General features: G+C 45.7%; 2 protein-coding genes across 4 annotated transcripts in view; one reads left to right on the plus strand and one right to left on the minus strand.

The window, feature by feature from the left end:
* The window catches only part of LOC130127391 (katanin-interacting protein), a 35,143-nt gene extending 25,643 nt beyond the window's left edge, over positions 1–9,500 (plus strand). Inside the window, exons 18-27 of the mRNA XM_056297021.1 lie at positions 780–957; positions 1,216–1,381; positions 3,681–3,853; positions 3,954–4,018; positions 4,799–4,909; positions 6,469–6,608; positions 7,420–7,521; positions 8,158–8,318; positions 9,116–9,201; positions 9,364–9,500. Coding sequence (XP_056152996.1) covers positions 780–957; positions 1,216–1,381; positions 3,681–3,853; positions 3,954–4,018; positions 4,799–4,909; positions 6,469–6,608; positions 7,420–7,521; positions 8,158–8,318; positions 9,116–9,201; positions 9,364–9,422 — 1,241 coding nt within the window. The 3' untranslated portion in view covers positions 9,423–9,500. The remainder of the gene's footprint in view (positions 1–779; positions 958–1,215; positions 1,382–3,680; positions 3,854–3,953; positions 4,019–4,798; positions 4,910–6,468; positions 6,609–7,419; positions 7,522–8,157; positions 8,319–9,115; positions 9,202–9,363) is intronic.
* Positions 9,501–12,161: 2,661 nt separating this feature from the next.
* LOC130127611 (cytochrome c oxidase subunit 6B1) lies at positions 12,162–19,730 on the minus strand. Of its 3 annotated transcripts, none has more exons than XM_056297294.1 (5): positions 19,473–19,727; positions 15,791–15,807; positions 15,567–15,680; positions 15,155–15,255; positions 12,162–12,460 (listed from the first exon to the last, which is right to left on the minus strand). In XM_056297294.1, the coding sequence occupies exons 3-5, from the start codon at positions 15,670–15,672 to the stop codon at positions 12,407–12,409; spliced, it is 261 nt and encodes an 86-aa protein (XP_056153269.1). In that variant the 5' UTR covers positions 15,673–15,680; positions 15,791–15,807; positions 19,473–19,727; the 3' UTR covers positions 12,162–12,406. The 3 variants fall into 3 exon arrangements, with proteins under 3 accessions (XP_056153269.1, XP_056153270.1, XP_056153271.1); XM_056297295.1 differs by lacking the exon at positions 19,473–19,727 and adding an exon at positions 19,282–19,418; XM_056297296.1 differs by lacking the exon at positions 15,791–15,807 and having other exon boundaries at positions 19,473–19,730.
* Positions 19,731–19,865: the final 135 nt, after the last annotated feature.

Genomic DNA, 19,865 nt, shown 5'->3' on the forward strand with positions numbered 1-19,865 from the left:
GGGAGAGCTAGGCACTGCAGTGTGACAGTCCTAGTTGGTGAAAAACAGACCAAAGACTTTCAAACTAGCCTCTTTGACCAAAATCAAGATGCATTTGAAGTCAATAATTGTAGAATATTTCATGAAAAGTACACTATACATGTCAGTTACCTCCCGCCCATCTGTTACATCTACCCACAATTTTGCAGGAATCACTGCAGTTCAAGACTGGCTCTTTATGCTTAGCTATGGATGCTGGTTTATTTTCTTTTTTGGGGGGCGGGGATTTTTTTTTTTCTCCCCAATTGTGTCCAGCCATTACCTCACTCTTCCGAGCCGTCCCGGTTGTTGCTCCACCCCGTCTGCCGATCCAGGGAGGGCTGCAGACTACCACATATCTCCTCCAATACATGTGGAGTCGCCAGCCACTTCTTTTCATCTGACAGTGAGGGGTTTCACCAGGGGGACAGAGCACATGGGAGGATCACGCTATTCCCCACCCCACCGAACGACCAGAGGAGGCATTAGTGCAGTGACCAGGACACACACCCAAATCCGGCTTTCCACCCGCAGACACAGCCAATTGTGTCTGTATGGACACCCGACCAAGCCTGAGGTAACACGGGGATTCGATCCGGTGATCCCCGTGTTGGTAGGCAACGGATTAGACCGCTAAACCACCTGGATGCCCCCTTTCTTTCTTTTTTTTTTTTTTAAACTTCAGACACTGACTGATTATTTTCATATGAAAGCGTGTTTGCCCTTTGCCCCCCTCACCTGGTGACCCTTCTCTGTTGCAGGGCTCAGGCTGGAGCTGGTGATGACCTGGGGGGACTCCCACTACATGGGGCTGACTGGGCTGGAGGTTGTGGGTAAGGAGGGGGAGAGCCTACCTTTGGACCTCAGCATGATGGCCGCCTTGCCCAGGGACCTCAACGACCTGTCTGAGTACGGGCAGGACCTGCGCACACTGGATAAGTAAGACGGACAGAAACGTCCAGAATGAGTTCACATTTTGCTTGCTGTGAAGCTGAAGGACACTGTTAACCCAAAAGATGACCGACAGAGTGTTGATGGTCAGATAAACTTGTTGACATTAAAACAAGCTTGTTTACATGGTATTTTGTTGTAAACACAGTGTACAACACAGAATAAAAACGAAGACTTAACAAGTTTATAAAGCATGTTAAAAGTGCTACACTAATAAGTTTTGAATGAATTTTGAAATTTGTTCAGACTGATAGACGGTCACAACATCACCACAGAGGATCAGCACATGTGGCTGATCCCTTTCTCCTACGGGGAGCCCCACACCCTCACCTTCACCTTTGAAAAGCCCCAAACCATCGCCGGGCTCCGTGTCTGGAACTACAATAAGTCTCCAGAGGATTCCTACAGGGGGGTGAGACATCCTCCGTATTCATCCTTCATTCATCTAGTGCAGTAGTTTCTGCTCTGTTGCTACTCTGTTTATCACTGCAGCATGGTACATATTCTATATGTAGCGGTCCTTTTTCCAAGTCTTTTGATGAGGAAGGACTTTTTAAAAGGAGTGGGCGGCACGGTGATGCAGTGGTTGGCGCGGTCACCTCACAGCAAGACGGTCCTGGGTTCGAGCCCCGGGGTAGTCCAACCTTGGGGGTTGTCCCAGGTCGTCTTCTTTTTTAAAAATTTTTTTTTTTACTTTGTTTATTAAGTTTTACACGAAGATACAAGTGCGCCACCAGTGCATTACAATTTTTTTTTTCCAAAACGGGTATAAATATATATCTATATGTACGTATACAATAAACTTCCCTGTTATCAAAATACTGTAAAAAAGTGACAATCAAAAATGTTATACACAAAAACAGCATTACTGCCTCAGAAAATAAACTAAAAATAACAATAACAAAAATAAAGTGAAAAAACAAAAGCAAAACATCAGTCAGCAAACAGTGGTGTCCCTACTAGACAATAAATTGGTGTAACAGCAGTTAAACTGCACCCAGCCCAGTATTAGTACCACTGTAAACCATAAAAAAGTTTATCAGTCCGGGATAAATGGGAAACTTATGTGATTAATAAATTGAAAAAATGGACCCCATGATTTCTGGAATTTACCAGCAGAACCACTCCGTGAAAGTCGAAGTCTTTCTAGTTTGAGAAAATAGAGAACGTCTCGAGCCCAGTGAATATGAGAAGGTGACGCCTGTCACTTCCATTTAATTACTATTAGTCTCCTGGCCAAAAAAGTGGTAAAAGCCAGGAGGTCTTTTTTAACTGCTTAGAGAGTTGGTAACATAGGAAAGACTCCAAACAATGCACCAAATGCGTCAGGCTCAACTTTTCCCCCACTTATTACAGAAATTATGTTAAAAACTTCTGTCCAATATTTATGCAAAAATGTATAAGATCCACAGGTGAATGCTGGCATCTGTTGCATGCAGGGGACACCCCATCATAGAACTTTGACAAACGGGCATTAGTATAATAAGTGCGATGAACCAATTTACACTGAATAAGGCTATGTCTCGCGCAAATAGAGGATTTATGAACTCGTTTTAAAATCTCCGCCCAAATTTCCTCTGATATTGCCTCCCCCAGATCCTTCTCCCATAACAACTTAATGGAATTTAAGGAGTCCGGACGTAAAAGATAAATGTGGTTATAAATATATGAGATGGAGCCTTTTAAGGTTGGGATTGGTGTCAGGAAACTATCTAGAACAGAACCATTAGGTAGGTGGGGAAACGTGTTATGAGCAAAGCTCATATCTGAAAAAATGTTGCTTAGGAAGTGAAAATTTGTCTTGACAATTGCTGAAAAGAGGAAAAAACATCAATATACAAGTCTTTAAAGGTGTTGATGCCAAGCTTTTCCCACCTTAAAAAGACACTAGCCATCAGGGAAGGAGGGAAAACATGATTGGCGGCTAGTGGAGCATAGGTAGAAAAAGTCTCCCAGGTCGTCTTCTATGTGGAGTTTGCATGTTCTCCCCGTGTCTGTGTGGGTTTCCTCGAAGTGCTGACATGTAGGTCAGGTGAATCGGCCATACTAAATTGTCCCTAGGTGTGAATGTGAGTGTGTGTGTCGGCCCTGTGATGGTCTGGCGGCCTGTCCAGGGTGTCTCCCTGCCTGCCGCCCAATGACTGCTGAGATAGGCTCCAGCAACCCTGAGAGCAGGATGGGCGGGTTGGATAATGGATGGATGGATGTTATGGTGTAGTGCAATATATTTAGTACCAAGCTTGTCAGTGAAAAAAAAACAACACTTAAACACACCTGCCAGAAAAGTGTAAACCACATGGGCTGTGAATCTTCAGTTTGAGTCCTGCTCAGGCTTTTTGCTACACTCCCTGCCTCCCCCACACAATCTTTCTGTCTCTCCCCTATACTTTGTCTCTCTTCACTATCTGGTTAAAATAAATAAGAAGTTACACACTTTAAAAAAAGGTGAGCCGGGGCAGGGAGGCTGTGTATAGTTTTCCTTTTTGCAATCAATATTAACAAAATGCTCTATCAACTGCTGCATCCACTCTGGTTCTGCTCGTCTTAGTCCCAGGTCGGGTTTTGAACCAGCTCTGTCGAGGCTGGCTCTGGTCAGGCCTGAATGTCACAGGCTGGGCTTGAGTTTAATTTTCAGGCCCGCGCAGATCTGTAATTTTGGAGAATACCAACATTCCATCCCATCATATTCTGCTCCTCTCATGGCATTTCAGGTTAAGCTGGTCCATGTGTTCATGGATGACGTCGCCATCTCCCCGCCCGAGGGCTTCCTCATCAGGAAGGGGCCGGGAAACTGTCACTTTGACTTTGCCCAGGAGATTCTCTTCATAGACTTCCTCCAGACCCCCACCGCTGATAGCAAGACCGCAGAGGACTACTCGCTCAAGTAAGGACCCAAAGTTTCGCCCCTTTGTGCTGTTGTGTTGTCATGAGAGATTGTGACAACGGCGTCTTCCCATTTCTAATCCTGTCTTGTCTCAAATCAGGGGAGGCGCTAAGAAACAAGAGCAGGCAAGCATGGACTACGAAGCTCCCATCATGCCTTGCGGATGTATCCTTTTGTAAATTAGAGGACCACACATGGTGCACCAAATCATGCTAGCTGCTAATCAGCTAGCTGCTGGTAATGCACAATGTCTTGCTCACAGGATGTAGCATGGTGTTCGTGCCAGTGTCAGAACCAACCAGTCATTTTTGTTTTAACCCTCAAGCAGCATTTGTTTGCATCGTCTACATTCCTTGTGTACATTTAGCAATAATGCCCCTCTCTCTGCCCCTCTATTTCTCTCCTTCAGATGAGATTGTTGAGACAGGACAACTTATTTATATTTAACACCGAGCATAAAAGCATGATTGGTAACATCTCTGTGATGGCCTGGCGGCCTGTCCAGGGTGTCTCCCCGCCTGCCACCCAATGCCTGCTGGGATAGGCTCCAGCATCCCCGCCACCCTGAGAGCAGGATAAGCGGTTTGGATAATGGATGGATGGTAACATCTCACAAGCTCACTTCCTGTCTGATACCATTTCGGTATCCTGTTTCAGCTTTTAATTTATTTATGCTGTCACTGCTAGTGGTATTAAAGGGGTCTTAAAAAGCCTTGAATTTAACTTGATGTTCACAAACAGTACATTTTTCAGCAATGGGTAACAGTTTATGGCCTTGAGTTGGCGGCAGTCTAATTGTGAAGAGTCACTGGCAGGCAGGTTACAGCTTTGTCCAATTCAGGTATTAAAAAAAAAAGAAGATCTATTTGATGTTTCTCACGGGTCTGTTTTCATCGCTACACACGGTGTTCAGTGCTGAATTGTCCTTGACTTCTGACCTGCCAGTTATCTTCCAGCTGCAGCTGCTGACCACTTGGGGAGACCCCTACTACATCGGGCTCAACGGCATCGAGTTTTACGACCAGAAGCACGAGAAGATCGGCCTCAGCGACAACAGTATCCTTTCTGGTCCATCCACACGGGTCCGCTTGGAACCACCCTGTCATCCCCAAGTGTTTGAGAATAAATGCATTTGAAGAGTCTCATCCCAAAACATCTTGTACCTAGAATTTATTTATTCATATTTCCAAAATGCAGATGACTATCTTTAAGGAAAACACAACTTAGTTGTGTAAGCAAATTTCTTGAGGCTAATCTTAGTTCTAACATGCTTGTCATCGTTTAGGGTTAATACTCCTGTCTGTGCGCCTGAACAAGGCAATAGCAAGAAATAACTGGAGTTGGTCTCCGGGGGCTGCACGGAGGCTGCCCACAGCTAGATGGGTTAAATGCAGAGAGGCAGTTTCATTTGTATGTATGTACATAATGACTAATAACTAGTATTCTATTCTATTTTATGGAATGGAATCATTTTTATTGAAGCAGTAACTGCTTTCAAATTGAAAATCTTAACCTTTGGATATTGTTCAATTAATACAGTAAATATATTAATCTGTGGCACGGTGGTGCTGTGGTTAACGTGGTCACCTCACAGCAAGAAGGTCCTGGGTTCGGGGTGTCTGGGTAGCGTAGCGGTCTATTCCGTTGCCTACCAACACAGGGATCTCCGGTTCGAATCGCCGTGTTACCGCCGGCTTGGTCGGGCATCCGTGTGGGTATGTGTGCTGGTCGCTGCACTCGCTCCTCCTCTGGTCGGTCGGGGCGCCTGTTCGGGGGGGAGGGGGAACTGGGGGCAATGGCGTGATCCTCCCAAGCGCTACGTCCCCCTGGTGAAACTCTTCACTGTCAGGTGAAAAGGAGCGGCTGGCGATTCCACATGTATGGGAGGAGGCATTTGATAGTCTGCAGCCCTCCCCGGATCGGCAGAGGGGGTGGAGCAGCGACCGGGACGGCTCGGAAGAGTGGGGTAATTGACCAGATACAATTGGGGAGGAAAAAGAGGGGGGAAATCCAAAAAAAAAGATAGAAAGAAGGTCCTGGGTTCGAGCCCCGGGGTAGTCCAACCTTGGGGGTCGTCTCGGGTCGTCCTCTGTGTGGAGTTTGCATGTTCTCCCCGTGTCTGCGTGGGTTTCCTCCGGGTGCTCCAGTTTCCTCCCACAGTCTAGAGACCTGCAGGTCAAGTGAATCAGCCATACTACATTGTCCCTAGGGGTGTGTGTGTGTGTGTGGGCTCTGTGATGGCCTGGCAGCCTGTCCAGGGTGTCTGCCTGCCTGCCTGCTGCCCAGTGACTGCTGGGATAGGCTCCAGCATCCCCGCGACCCGAATTCAGTTGAGCAGCTTGTATAATGGACATATTACTGTCCAGGTGGGAGAGCATCGTGCTCAAAGGATGCAGTTCAAATCAAACAAGGAATCTTGGGGGGGGGGGATCCATCTTCTCCCTTGCAGAAGTGTAATTGTGTAGTAACTACATCCTGAGCAAATAGTACAACACCTGTCACTTAACAGAACTCCTTATGTTGGAAGGATGTTACCCTAATGGGGGGAATGAGGAAGAGCTACTGGAACAGCGCTGGGATTTGATCTTTCTGTTCCTCAACGTGACCCTGCCCAGACATCGCTGCCTTTCCAGACAGTGTGAACGTCCTGGACAGTGTGAATGGAGACGTGAGGACTCCAGACAAACTGGTGGACGGTGAAAACAGCACCTACGATGGAAGGCACATGTGGCTGTCCCCAGTGCTGCCTGGACTGGTATGTGTGTGTGTGTGAGTTTCAGTGCATGCTGCAATTTGAAAAGGCTATTTGGGCCAAAATATCAGGATAAATGGATGGATGGTTCTGTACTTATAATTGTTCATGTTTTCTTTTTTTGGGCCCACTGACCAGTGCGGTCAAATTATAAATTCCCATTTTGATTTGATCGCATAGCTGTGGGGGTAACTTTCCAAACTGTGAGGTGGGCATGGCTGCTAAAGTGAAGTAAAGAAGGCGTCCGGGTAGCGTGGCGGTCCATTCTGTTGCCTACCAACATGGGGATCGCCGGTTCAAATCCCCGTGTTACCCTCTGGCTTGGTCGGGCGTTTCTACAGACACAATTGGCCGTGTCTGTGTGTGGGAAGCCGGATGTGGGTTTGTGTCCTGGTCACTGCACTAGCGCCTCCTCTGGTCAGTCAGGGCAAACTGGGGGGGGAATAGCGTGATCCTCCCACGCGCTACGTCCCCCTGGTGAAACTCTTCACTGTCAGGTGAAAAGAAGTAGCTGGTGACTCCACATATATCGGAGGAGTCCTGTGGTAGTCTGCAGCCCTCCCCGGATCGGCAGAGGGGGTGGAGCAGCGACTGGGACATATCGGGGGGGGGGAAATAGGGTAATTGGCCGAGTACAATTGGGGAGAAAACGGGGGAAACCCCCCCCCCAAAAAAAAAAAAGTGATGTAAAGAAAACATGAACACTCGGATAAGAAAGCGAGAGTAGACTTTAGTAGGACTATAACAGAGTTTTAATGATCGAGTGAGAGATCTGACCTATTGGCTTTGACATGGTTGGTTGTGTGTATTGCAGGTAAACCGTGTGTACGTCATATTTGACCAGCCGGTGACGGTCTCCATGATTAAACTGTGGAACTACTCCAAGACACCCCAGAGAGGAGTGAAGGAGTTTGGGGTGATTATCATCTTCCATGTTAACATATTTCCTTATTGCTGCTCCCTCAACTCCAAATAAGCGTGCAGTCAAAATCACACAGGGGGTCCGTGGTGGTGTAGCGGTGTAAGCATCGGCTTCGTGTCGATGCAGTCGCCCACTGGGGACCGGGGTTCGCGCCCCGGTCTCGTCAGATCCAACTATGGCTGGACTCGACGAAGCAGCAGTAACTGGCAACGCTGTCTTCGGGAGGGGGGCGGAGTCGGCTTGTGTTCGTCACATGAATGCGTCTCAGTGTGTGTCGGGAAAAGCAGTGGTTCGGCCCGGGTTCGCCTCGCCACTTTCGTGACGAGGCGTCTCCTTCGAGACTGCCGGCCAGAGAGATGCAGTTGGCGAACGCATACAGTACAAGGGTGGGTGTTTGAACTAAAACAGGGATCGATTGGCCACTAAATTGTGAAAAAAAGGGGAAAATCAGAAATAAATTATATAAGAAAAAAAAATCAAACCGAAACCTCACGTTTACCTCGTTTATACTTAACATTTTACTTTGTCAAGCTCCTGGAATACACGTATTTACCAGTATAATAGCTCTTTCAACATACTTCTGGACATGAGGCATGTAAAATCCTCTCGGTTATGTGTATGCACGTTTAGCTGCTGGTGGATGACCTGTTGGTGTATAACGGCATACTGGACAGCGTCAGCCACGCAGCGCGAGGCATCCTGCCGACCTGTGACCCCGTGGTGCCATACCACACCATCCTGTTCACCGACAACGCCTACATCGCCCATCGTGAGCGCAACACCGTCATCAGGTACCCTGGCATTTAGGCTCGCATGCAGCGTGACCCAGCTACCAGCATACTATGATTGGCTGTCAGATTAGTCGGACACATGGTTGACACACGGTTGTCAGCTGCATGTTGAGGGAGTGTACTCATTCTTTATTGGCCCCGCATTGTTTTGCAGCTTGCCCTCCATGTTGTCTTGATGAGCCCCATCTAAAATCCAGCCTTCCCCCTTGCCCAACCTCAGCAAATTATTTGAATTGTCCCAGACAGAGAACTTACCCCACACTTAAGGCATCTCATGTCCAGGCAGTTGTTGGTTGAAATAACATGGCTGGATGTTAAATAGTGACGTGTCTTGAACAGAGCTCTGCTCTTCTCCACTCCAGCCCCCGAGGCAGCAGACACCACCGACCGTGAGTAGCAGAGTCCTGAAAGCCCCATGTCAGCACCCCCTTGTGGTCAAACCCTGTACTGAAGAGTCCTCCAGTGCCCTCAAATTGTCCCCCACTCAGCCATGCCACCCTGTCCTCTCTGCTCCCTGCCTCCACAGTTTTGCTTGTGATAGCCTACCTCTACCCCAAAACCCCCTCCATTCCTCCCTGTTTCTCTCTCTTCCTTTATGTCTCTCTCTCCAGCTCTGCATATTTGTTCCCAAGGTCTGGACCAATCGGCTTGAGACTTTGTTGTGAACCAGCGTCGTCATGTTGTGTCCTCCCCCTTTCCAACTTCCTGTAATAGGTGCAGACAGATGATTGACAATTATCCCCCCCAAAAAATGAAACCGCTGTGTCTTTCTTCTTTTTTATGTGGTTGTGTTGCAGTAACCACGTGGAGGACCAGGATGTGAAGATGACCAATGAGAATCAGATAGTCCATCACAACAAGAAGAAGCCGACAGCAGATCCGGGTAAGCTAGCTTAACATGTTCGTGCCGTGCCCATTACGTTGATTAGAAAAATAGAATCCCTGCACTGTTTCTAACAATAACCCTTTGTGTTGATTAGAGCTCACTTATATTTGAGTACGTGAGTTTTAATTAACAGTTTTATTTGTCCTCCCCCCTATCCAGCTCTTAGACCCAAAACCTGCATGACAGACAGTGGGAAGCAGGGAAAGAGGAGGTACTGACACACTGACTGACGGCAGAACAGACAGGCCGACCTGGATTCAAGTCACGCTGCTCTCACAGAGGGTAGAGAACTGAAGGGGAGGAGCTACAAGTGAGCATTCCCGCCCACATTGTGGTGGGTGTCTCATGAGACGGGGTGCCTCCCTAACGAAAACGACCCCGAAGCCCCTGCATCTGCTGCCCGCTCTGTGTTAGGACAACCTGTTGACAAGGAAACAGAGGGGAGGGGGGCAAAGCTTGTACAGAACACATTGGGTTTGTTTCTACCCACACCCACAGATAAATGTTGCCCGTGTAGTACGCCCCTGTTGTCCCTCCCACAGCGTCAGGGTAAACCTGTGAGGCTGCACTGTACCAGCCCTGTTATCGTGCCTAGTCTCCATCACTATATCTGTGGCTGCTACTCGTGACTTTTGTGCTGCGTGCTTTTAAGTGCTGCTTGTGGTGCACAGGTACTGAAAGATTCGCCCCAGGGACCGCGTTGTTCACCCTCACCAAACAACGTGGTCAATTCTACCTTTATGACTGAATTTCAAATCCTTATAGAGGCTTAATTTACCACGGCGCCTAACCCGACAGCTGTGACTACTAACACACTCGCTCTGTGCACCAACTGATCTTATTGCTATGCAGTTAAACACCAGTTTATATCTCTCGTCTTATATATCCCGAAGCGTAATGGTTTTATTTGACGCAAACGGTGGCAAGTGAGTTTTTCACCTTTTGGAAGATTTATATTGATGGCAGAATTGGCACACCTGGTCTATGAAGTACGACAGGCAGATTTCCGGGTCCATTTTAGATCGCTGTCCAGACATGAAACATGCTGCTTCGTATTTATTTGGCGATTCTCAGTGTATGAAATAATATTTTATTTTACCAAGTATTCCTCCTGTCTGCTCAGCGCCAGGTAAAAAAGACTGGTTTTCTTTCCAAGTGACCTTTACTGAAGTTCCTCCACCAGGAGAACATTTCAAACGCAGGCATTTCTCCAAGCTGTTGGAAACAGAACAGACAGCTCTACATTGGGCAGTTTTTTTAGTTTATTTTAAGTGGAGTAGCTAACGGCTATAACTTCTAACAACTTCTTATATGCAAATACTGTTAACATACCTCAGTGGGAGAAGTAATATCTTAAAAAGGGACAAAATATGGTTGTTTGTTGGTAGTACGTAGTAGTTGGTGTTGAGCTGTACTCTGTAGAATGTGGTTGCATGGAACAGCTGCCTCAGAAGTAGTGCAGAGGTTACAGATTGGAAATATTAAGATGTTTGTGTTGGATAAACTCCACTGCTTTATTGTGTATCACTATTATAATCTATTCCATCCCCTGAAACACAGCGTACGACAAGGTATCAAATGGTAAATGAATATAAAATGCAGTTTTACATATATAATTTCAACATGTTGGGCAAGGGTCATCTTCAGGAGGTGGCGGCTGTGGCTGTACGTTGGACATTCTGTGTAAATATTTTGATTATTTTTCTAATCTTGTTCAAATATGTGTATATTTGATGTAGGTATATTTGAATAAAGAAAAAAAAGGAAATGAAAAAAGGCTTGAACTGAGTCTGTGAAGAAAATCTACACTTTGTTGTATACCTACAGTATGTAGGCAGTACAACTAAGTGCTATCCCCAGACCCTCCCCAGGAGTTATCCTACCTTTGTGTTACTGTGTTGTCAACAACAAATAGCTATTTTTTCAACCTGACATAATTTTGCAGTTGTATTAATGTTAATTGAGGTCATATTTGTTTAGTGTATGTCTTGTTGTCGAGCTCCAGTGTGGTGATACAACTTACTGTTAGCTAAGGTAACGTAGACCCTGTTCACATATGGCATCAACATGCATCTTGGGTGGTCCGATCACAAGTGTCAACAAACTAGCTAGTTAGTGGACTAAGTTAGCTTGCTGGCAAGTTAATGTTAACTTGGGCAACAGTTCAGAGCTAATTTAGGCAAATGGCTAAAATGGCTGCAAAGGACTGAAAAGGCAAGCCTCTGAAGGTGGATTGTGCTTGTTAGCTAGCAAGCTAGCAATCCTTTTATGTATTTTTGCTGTATTTATATATATATTTTTTAATATTTATAATTGAAGTTAGTTAGAATGTGTAGAGACTTAAAAACAACTTTAGCTCGGTAGCTAGCATGGCCAAAATAGCATTATAAAAATAATTTTTAGCTGACGTAAAATTGTCCCTAGGTGTGAATGCATAAAGTGCCCTTGAGGTCCTTGAAAGGCGCTATACAAAACTAAGTTGTTGTTGTGTTCGTGTGTGTTGGCCCTGTGTGATGGCCTGGAAGCCTGTCCGAGGTGTCTCCTCGCCTGCCGCCCAATGACCGCTGGGATAGGCTCCAGCATCCCGCCACCCTGAGAGCAGGATAAGCGGTTTGGATAATGGATGGATGGATGGATGTGTTTAATGTCGTGCACACGTGCCTGTAGAAAGAGTGGGCTTACACTAACTTGTATCTATAGAAGGTATGTTTGAAGATCAGATTGGCGTTTGATGGAAAGAATTAAAAAACCATCATCCTCCAGATCCTCAGGGAATCTGCTGTACAGTTTCCCAACTTTTCCCTTTCTGTTAGCGACGTCTTTTCTCCGATCTAGCGGTACTCGTCATCGTTGGGCATCAGATGCCGGAGGAAGTGGAGATGACTGTTAAGCGGCGACTGGTGGATGGATGGATGTCCGTCATCACAATGTAAGTAACCAGACCTCAACCAGCCGAATGACAGGAATAATCAGCTACTGTTTAATGGAGGAAATACAATAAAGACAAGTGACACAGTGTCTCCATAATATTGCCTGAGACATTTTAATGCAGTAAGTGCTATACAATTCCATGTCTCTCAAGGAAGGACCGTCCAGTACTCCGATGCTCCTGTTCCACAGTGGCGGTAGTTGGAAGGTAGTAGAGAAACGCCTTTGGATTCCTACCACTTATACGGACTTTTAACGGTGGAGACCGGCAGCTTCAGATCTTCCCCGGAAAAGTGCCCTCCTCTCGCTGGTCGTCCCATTTCTGGATCTTTAAGGGGCAAGAAGGTAGAAGAGAGCCTAAAACACTGAATACTCTGTCATTTTCTATTGACCCACAGATTGTTTTCTGGTTGTACTGATGATCTTAAAAACACTAATGACATTTGTGTTGGAAACAAGTTCCTTTAATCACTAAAACCCAGTTGAAGGGGCAGAAGGTAAAAATGAGATTATATTCAAGATCAATTATGAAGGAAAAACCTAGTTTAGGGGTTAAAATCTATTCATCCATTATCCAAGCCGCTTAACCCAGTTGGGGTCACGGGATGCTGGAGCCTATCCCAGCAGTCATTGCGGGGCAGGTAGGGAGACACCCTGGACAGGCCGCCAGGCCATCACAGGGCCGACACACACACATTCACACCTAAGGACAATTTAGTATGGCCAACTGACCTGACCTGCATGTCTTAGGGCTGTGGGAGAAAACCCACAAAGACACGGGGAGAACATGCAAACCCCACACAGAGGATGACCCCAGGATGACCCCCAAGGTTGGACTACCCCGGGCCTCGAACCCAGGACCTTCTCTCTGTGAGACGACCGCGCTATCACTGCACCACCGTGCCACCAATTTCATTATGTTCTCCACAATAACAAGTCTTCGTCTTCTGAAAATAGGTATTTTGTCTTTCTCAACTGATGGTAACTGAAAATGTGGGTCTGTTTTACTCCCAGTGGACATTTACAACCATTAGCGATGTGAACAAGCCTTTCACAGCTTCAGAAAATATTAGAAGCTCAGATTTAGATGTTGTTTAGTGTTATTAAAGGACCTGTCGGTCGATCTGGGCGTGCCGGCAGCTTCCAGTCCTGTGGGTCGACCCTTTGGTTTACATTTGAATTAAGCGGACCTTGAAAGCTACAGTGAATAGGGTCGACTTCACCTTTAAAAAACACGTCTGTTAGAAAGGTGTTGGGTTTGCATATGACGTTACCAGCCTCATATTTACAGTACGATGTCGTCTCATCCTGTCGAACCCTCATAATAATGAAGACCAGAATACAGTAGGAAGAATTCACTGATGGCATGTGAGGAGTTTGGGAGGGGAAATGTGGAAAAAAGATACCTGAAGTGTATCAGTCAATATTAAAAGATTGATGATTTGCACTGAAACGATAAGTTGATTGATCCCCCCCTCCCTTTTCTACCCAATTGTACATGGCCAATTACCCCACTCGCCGCCCCAGTCGCTGCTCCACCCCCTCTGCCGATCCGGGAAGGGCTGCATACTACCACATGCCTCCTCCGATACATGTGGAGTCACTGGGCGCTTCTTTTCACCTGACAGTGAGGAGTTTCGCCCCAGTTCCCCGACCAACCAGAGGAGGTGCTAGTGCAGCGAGCAGGACACATACCCACATCCGGCTTCCCACCCGCAGGCACGGCCAATTGTGTCTGTAGGGACGCCTGACCAAGCCGGAGATAACACGGGGATTCGAACCGGCGAGCCCCGTGTTGGTAGGCAACGGAATAGACCACCATGCTACCCGAACGCCCCGAGTCCATCGATCTTAGTCAACAGAACATTATTCGGTTATAATTTTGGTAACTGATTATTTCGTTTAGACACTTATCAAGTAAAAGTCCCAAACATTTGATGGTTAAAGCTTCACAAACACTCTGGTTCTCTGATTCACGTCATGGTAAAATGAATACTTGAGGGTTTTTTGGCTGTTGCTCAGACTCGGTAAACGGCTGTAAGACTCCACACTGGGCTCTGGGAGCTTGTAATGGGCATCTGTCACTAGTTTTGATAAAGTATGGACTAAAAGATAAATTATTCAAAACAATAATCAATAGATTAATCGATAATGAAAATAATCTACTCTCGAAATCCGAGGATTACTTTTGAGGCAAACGTTTTAAAATGTCTCTCAACATGAACTAGTATCTGTTGAAGTTTGGGGTGATAGTGTTAAATCCTGCCTGTTGTTGTCCAGAGGACCGGATGAAACCCCCCGTGTTCATGATCAGCATCCATCCTGCAGAAGTGACCTTGAGCAAGACCAGAATCCTCACCAGGATTTTGTAGTTGACCCCGATCCCTGACCTCCTGTATTGTGTGGGACAATACTGCCAGCAAATCCTGTTTTCAGATTAGTTGTACTTCTTTCTGTAAAGGAGCATCTCAGTCTGGAATGAGGTCTCGTATTGTTCTGACAGGATCACTAGGGACATTTTAGCTGGTTTGACCTCATCTGAGCAACACAGGCAACCCCCGAATCCATCACCGTGTCACTCATTCCCTTCAGGCTTTCTTTTTTTTGGTGTATTTTTCCACCCCCTCTGCCGATCCGAGAAGGGCTGCAGACTACCACATGCCTCCTCCGATCCATGTGGAGTCGCCAGCTGCTTCTTTTCACCTGACGGGAGTTTCACCAGGGGGACGTAGCACGTGGAAAGATCACGCTATTCCCCCAAGTTCCCCCCGAACAGGCGCCCCGACCAACCAGAGGAGGTGCTAGTGCAGCGACCAGGCCACATACCCACATCCGGCTTCCCACCCGCGCACATGGCCAATTGTGTCTGTAGGGATGCTCGAACAAGCCAAAGGTAAGACGGGGATTTGAACCGGCGATCCCCATGTTGGTAGGTAACAGAATAGACCGCTATGCTACCCGGATGCCCCCCCCCCCTTTCAGGTTTTCTAGTAGACAAGTAAAAATGTGGAATGTCTCATACCCAGGATAAAGGGCAAAGTGATTTGTAGACCCTCCTGTACCATTCGCAGGGCGCGGTGTCGACTCCTTTGGCGTCCAGCGCTTTCTGACAGCGGTGATAGTCTAAAGACAGAGCGAAAACAATGAGTTATCATTTTTAGTAAAGTGCATGGCCTCAACCTCTGACACGAGGGTCCGTGTCCCTTAAGAAATCTTCCTTAAACCATATACATCCAGCTCAGAGCTGAACGGTCAAGTGCTTCTGAAACATCAGCTTTCTGCAGGGCCGTGTCAGGTGTTCGGAGGACGACCTCCCGCAGGAACCAGCTCGGCATGCAGTCCTCAACTCAGACTGGTCTCAGTGAGCTAATTCAGCTTTATTTGCATCTCTGATAAAAAGCCAAAGTGGCACAGAAGGCTTGACCTTGACTCACCCAAGTAGTTGGACCAGCAGTTCTTGGTCTGGTTCTGGTTTGGGAATCTGGCGTCAAAAGGAGCTGTGCGGTAATTCTCCAGTTTGGTCTTAATGTCCTCAGCCATGGTTAAATCTGTCAGAAAATAACCGTTACACCGGGAACGGATACAAGAGCCCAATCAGAGGTGGCCTTATAGGCCCTATATAGCCTGACATGGAGACGGGGCTGGTAGGCAGACTTACCTTTGAGCTAAACGTTGCTGTAAAGGAGAAAGAAGAGCAGAGGGTGAATTGTGGGGGTCTGTGAGGGGTGTGGGAGGAATGCAGCGACACAGAGATGATTCAGGAAATGTAGGGCAAGCTTTTCTGCTGAAAATAAACCTTATCGTACTGAATAACCTACATTATGTTCTACTGAATAACCTACATTATGTTCTACTGAATAACCTACACTATGTTCTACTGAATAACCTACATTATGTTCTACTGAATAACCTACATTATGTTCTACTGAATAACCTACACTATGTTCTACTGAATAACCTACACTATGTTCAACTGAACAACCTACACTATGTTCTACTGAACAACCTACACTGTGTCCTACTGAACAACCTACACTGTGTCCTACTGAACAACCTACACTATGTTCTACTGAATAACCTACACTATGTTCTACTGAATAACCTACACTATGTCCTACTGAATAACCTACACTATGTTCTACTGAATAACCTACATTATGTTCTACTGAATAACCTACACTATGTCCTACTGAACAACCTACACTATATTCTACTGAATAACCTACATTATGTTCTACCGAATAACCTACACTATGTTCTACTGAACAACCTACACTATGTCCTACTGAACAACCTACACTATGTTCTACTGAATAACCTACATTATGTTCTACTGAATAACCTACACTATATTCTACTGAACAACCTACACTATATTCTACTGAACAACCTACACTATATTCTACTGAATAACCTACACTATGTCCTACTGAACAACCTACACTATGTCCTACTGAACAACCTACACTATATTCTACTGAATAACCTACATTATGTTCTACTGAATAACCTACACTATGTTCTACTGAACAACCTACACTATGTTCTACTGAATAACCTACATTATGTTCTACTGAATAACCTACACTATATTCTACTGCACAACGTACACTATGTTCTACTGAACAACCTACACTATATTCTACTGAACAGCCTACACTATATTCTACTGAATAACCTACACTATGTTCTACTGAATAACCTACACTATGTTCTACTGAATAACCTACATTATGTTCTACTGAACAACCTACACTATGTTCTACTGAACAACCTACACTATATTCTACTGAACAACCTACACTATGTTCTACTGAATAACCTACACTATGTTCTACTGAATAACCTACACTGTGTTCTACTGAACAACCTACACTATATACTACTGAACAACCTACACTATGTTCTACTGAATAACCTACACTATGTTCTACTGAACAACCTACACTATATTCTACTGAACAACCTACACTATGTTCTACTGAACAACCTACACTATATTCTACTGAACAACCTACACTATGTTCTACTGAATAACCTACACTATGTTCTACTGAATAACCTACACTGTGTTCTACTGAACAACCTACACTATGTTCTACTGAATAACCTACACTATGTTCAACCGAACAACCTACACTATGCTCAACTGAACAACCTACACTATGTTCTACTGAACAACCTACACTATGTCCTACTTAATAACCTACACTATGTTCTACTGAACAACCTACACTACGTTCTACTGAACAACCTACACTGTTTTCTACTGAATAACCTGCACTGTGTTCTACTGAATAACCTACACTGTGTTCTACTGAATAACCTACACTATGGCCTACCGAACAACCTACACTATGTTCAACTGAACAACCTACACTATATTCTACTGAACAACCTACACTATGTCCTACTGAACAACCTACACTATGTCCTACTGAACAACCTACACTATGTCCTACTGAACAACCTACACTATGTTCTACTGAACAACCTACACTATGTCCTACTGAACAACCTACACTATGTCCTACTGAACAACCTACACTATGTCCTACTGAACAACCTACACTATGTCCTACTGAACAACCTACACTATGTCCTGCTGAACAACCTACACTATGTTCAACTGAACAACCTACACTATGTTCTACCGAACAACCTACACTATGTTCTACTGAACAACCTACACTATGTCCTACTGAATAACCTACACTATGTCCTACTGAACAACCTACACTATGTCCTACTTAATAACCTACACTATGTTCTACTGAACAACCTACACTATGTTCTACTGAATAACCTACATTATGTTCTACTGAATAACCTACACTATATTCTACTGCACAACGTACACTATGTTCTACTGAACAACCTACACTATATTCTACTGAACAGCCTACACTATATTCTACTGAATAACCTACACTATGTTCTACTGAATAACCTACACTATGTTCTACTGAATAACCTACATTATGTTCTACTGAACAACCTACACTATGTTCTACTGAACAACCTACACTATATTCTACTGAACAACCTACACTATGTTCTACTGAATAACCTACACTATGTTCTACTGAATAACCTACACTGTGTTCTACTGAACAACCTACACTATATACTACTGAACAACCTACACTATGTTCTACTGAATAACCTACACTATGTTCTACTGAACAACCTACACTATATTCTACTGAACAACCTACACTATGTTCTACTGAATATCCTACACTATGTTCTACTGAATAACCTACACTGTGTTCTACTGAACAACCTACACTATGTTCTACTGAATAACCTACACTATGTTCAACCGAACAACCTACACTATGCTCAACTGAACAACCTACACTATGTTCTACTGAACAACCTACACTATGTCCTACTTAATAACCTACACTATGTTCTACTGAACAACCTACACTACGTTCTACTGAACAACCTACACTGTTTTCTACTGAATAACCTGCACTGTGTTCTACTGAATAACCTACACTGTGTTCTACTGAATAACCTACACTATGGCCTACCGAACAACCTACACTATGTTCAACTGAACAACCTACACTATATTCTACTGAACAACCTACACTATGTCCTACTGAACAACCTACACTATGTCCTACTGAACAACCTACACTATGTCCTACTGAACAACCTACACTATGTCCTACTGAACAACCTACACTATGTCCTACTGAACAACCTACACTATGTCCTACTGAACAACCTACACTATGTCCTGCTGAACAACCTACACTATGTTCAACTGAACAACCTACACTATGTTCTACCGAACAACCTACACTATGTTCTACTGAACAACCTACACTATGTCCTACTGAATAACCTACACTATGTCCTACTGAATAACCTACACTATGTCCTACTGAACAACCTACACTATATTTCATCTCTTATCAAAACAGAGCCACCGATGATAATGATCGAAACCAGTGACGCCGTCAATAAAATGATCCGCCATATTCCGCCGTATCGATAGAACAGCGCAGGATGACGATCGCTCCTCGCCCGCTGGCCCGTAACAAAACGCAGTTTCATGATGAACGTGAGTTTGAAGCCCGACGGCGTCTCTCAACTCCGCATCGCGGCGATCCGACGGATAAACGCACAAACCTGAATACGCGCGATGGGGAACGACGGGCACTTTCTCTTTCCGGCGCTCTAATAATGAAAGTTAAGCGGCGTCCTTCTCTCGTGCGCGTCTCGAGGCTCGTTGGTATGTGATGTTAATTAAGTATCGAATAGCCAAGTCTCGTACCCGTGTGGCGAAGGGGGGGGGGGGGACGGAGCGCAGCGCGCCTTACCTGTGCAGCGGGGCCCCGTTCCTCCAAAGTGACTTTGTGACTGCGGGGGGGGGGGGGGGAGAGAGAAACGCGCACGCTCCACTTGGCACAGCACGAGCCCGGGTGTGCGCGCGACGCCGGATCCTGCGGCCGTGCGCCGCCACCGTGATGATATGGCGGCCGCGGGTCACTTTGGAAGGACTCCCGGTACGGGGTCGGTCTGCCAAAGTCCGAGCCCCAACGTGTTAACGTGATCGGGGAGGGGAGGGGAGGGGAGGGGGGATAAAAGTGGACATCAGCCGCAGCGGGGATGCGTTCCGCAGACGCACGAGACAAGGGGGATGTCTCTCCCCTGTCTTGTGTCCTTTACTCTTCCCCCCACGTGTGACGCTCCTACGTCAGGCCGAAGTATCC

The sequence above is a fragment of the Lampris incognitus genome, chromosome 17, assembly GCF_029633865.1.
Source record: "Lampris incognitus isolate fLamInc1 chromosome 17, fLamInc1.hap2, whole genome shotgun sequence".
NCBI classification, from domain to species: Eukaryota; Metazoa; Chordata; class Actinopteri; order Lampriformes; family Lampridae; genus Lampris; species Lampris incognitus.

Excerpts from the sequence above, each read along its gene's own strand:
- LOC130127611 (XM_056297296.1), bottom strand. The coding sequence starts at position 15,672 with ATGGCTGAGGACATTAAGACCAAACTGGAGAATTACCGCACAGCTCCT. Across the intron at positions 15,256-15,566 it reads CTGCTGGTCCAACTACTTGG|ACTATCACCGCTGTCAGAAA; the intron begins GTGAGTCAAGGT and ends CTCTGTCTTTAG. Across the intron at positions 12,461-15,154 it reads CACTTTGCCCTTTATCCTGG|ATCCAGAAATGGGACGACCA; the intron begins GTATGAGACATT and ends TGCCCCTTAAAG.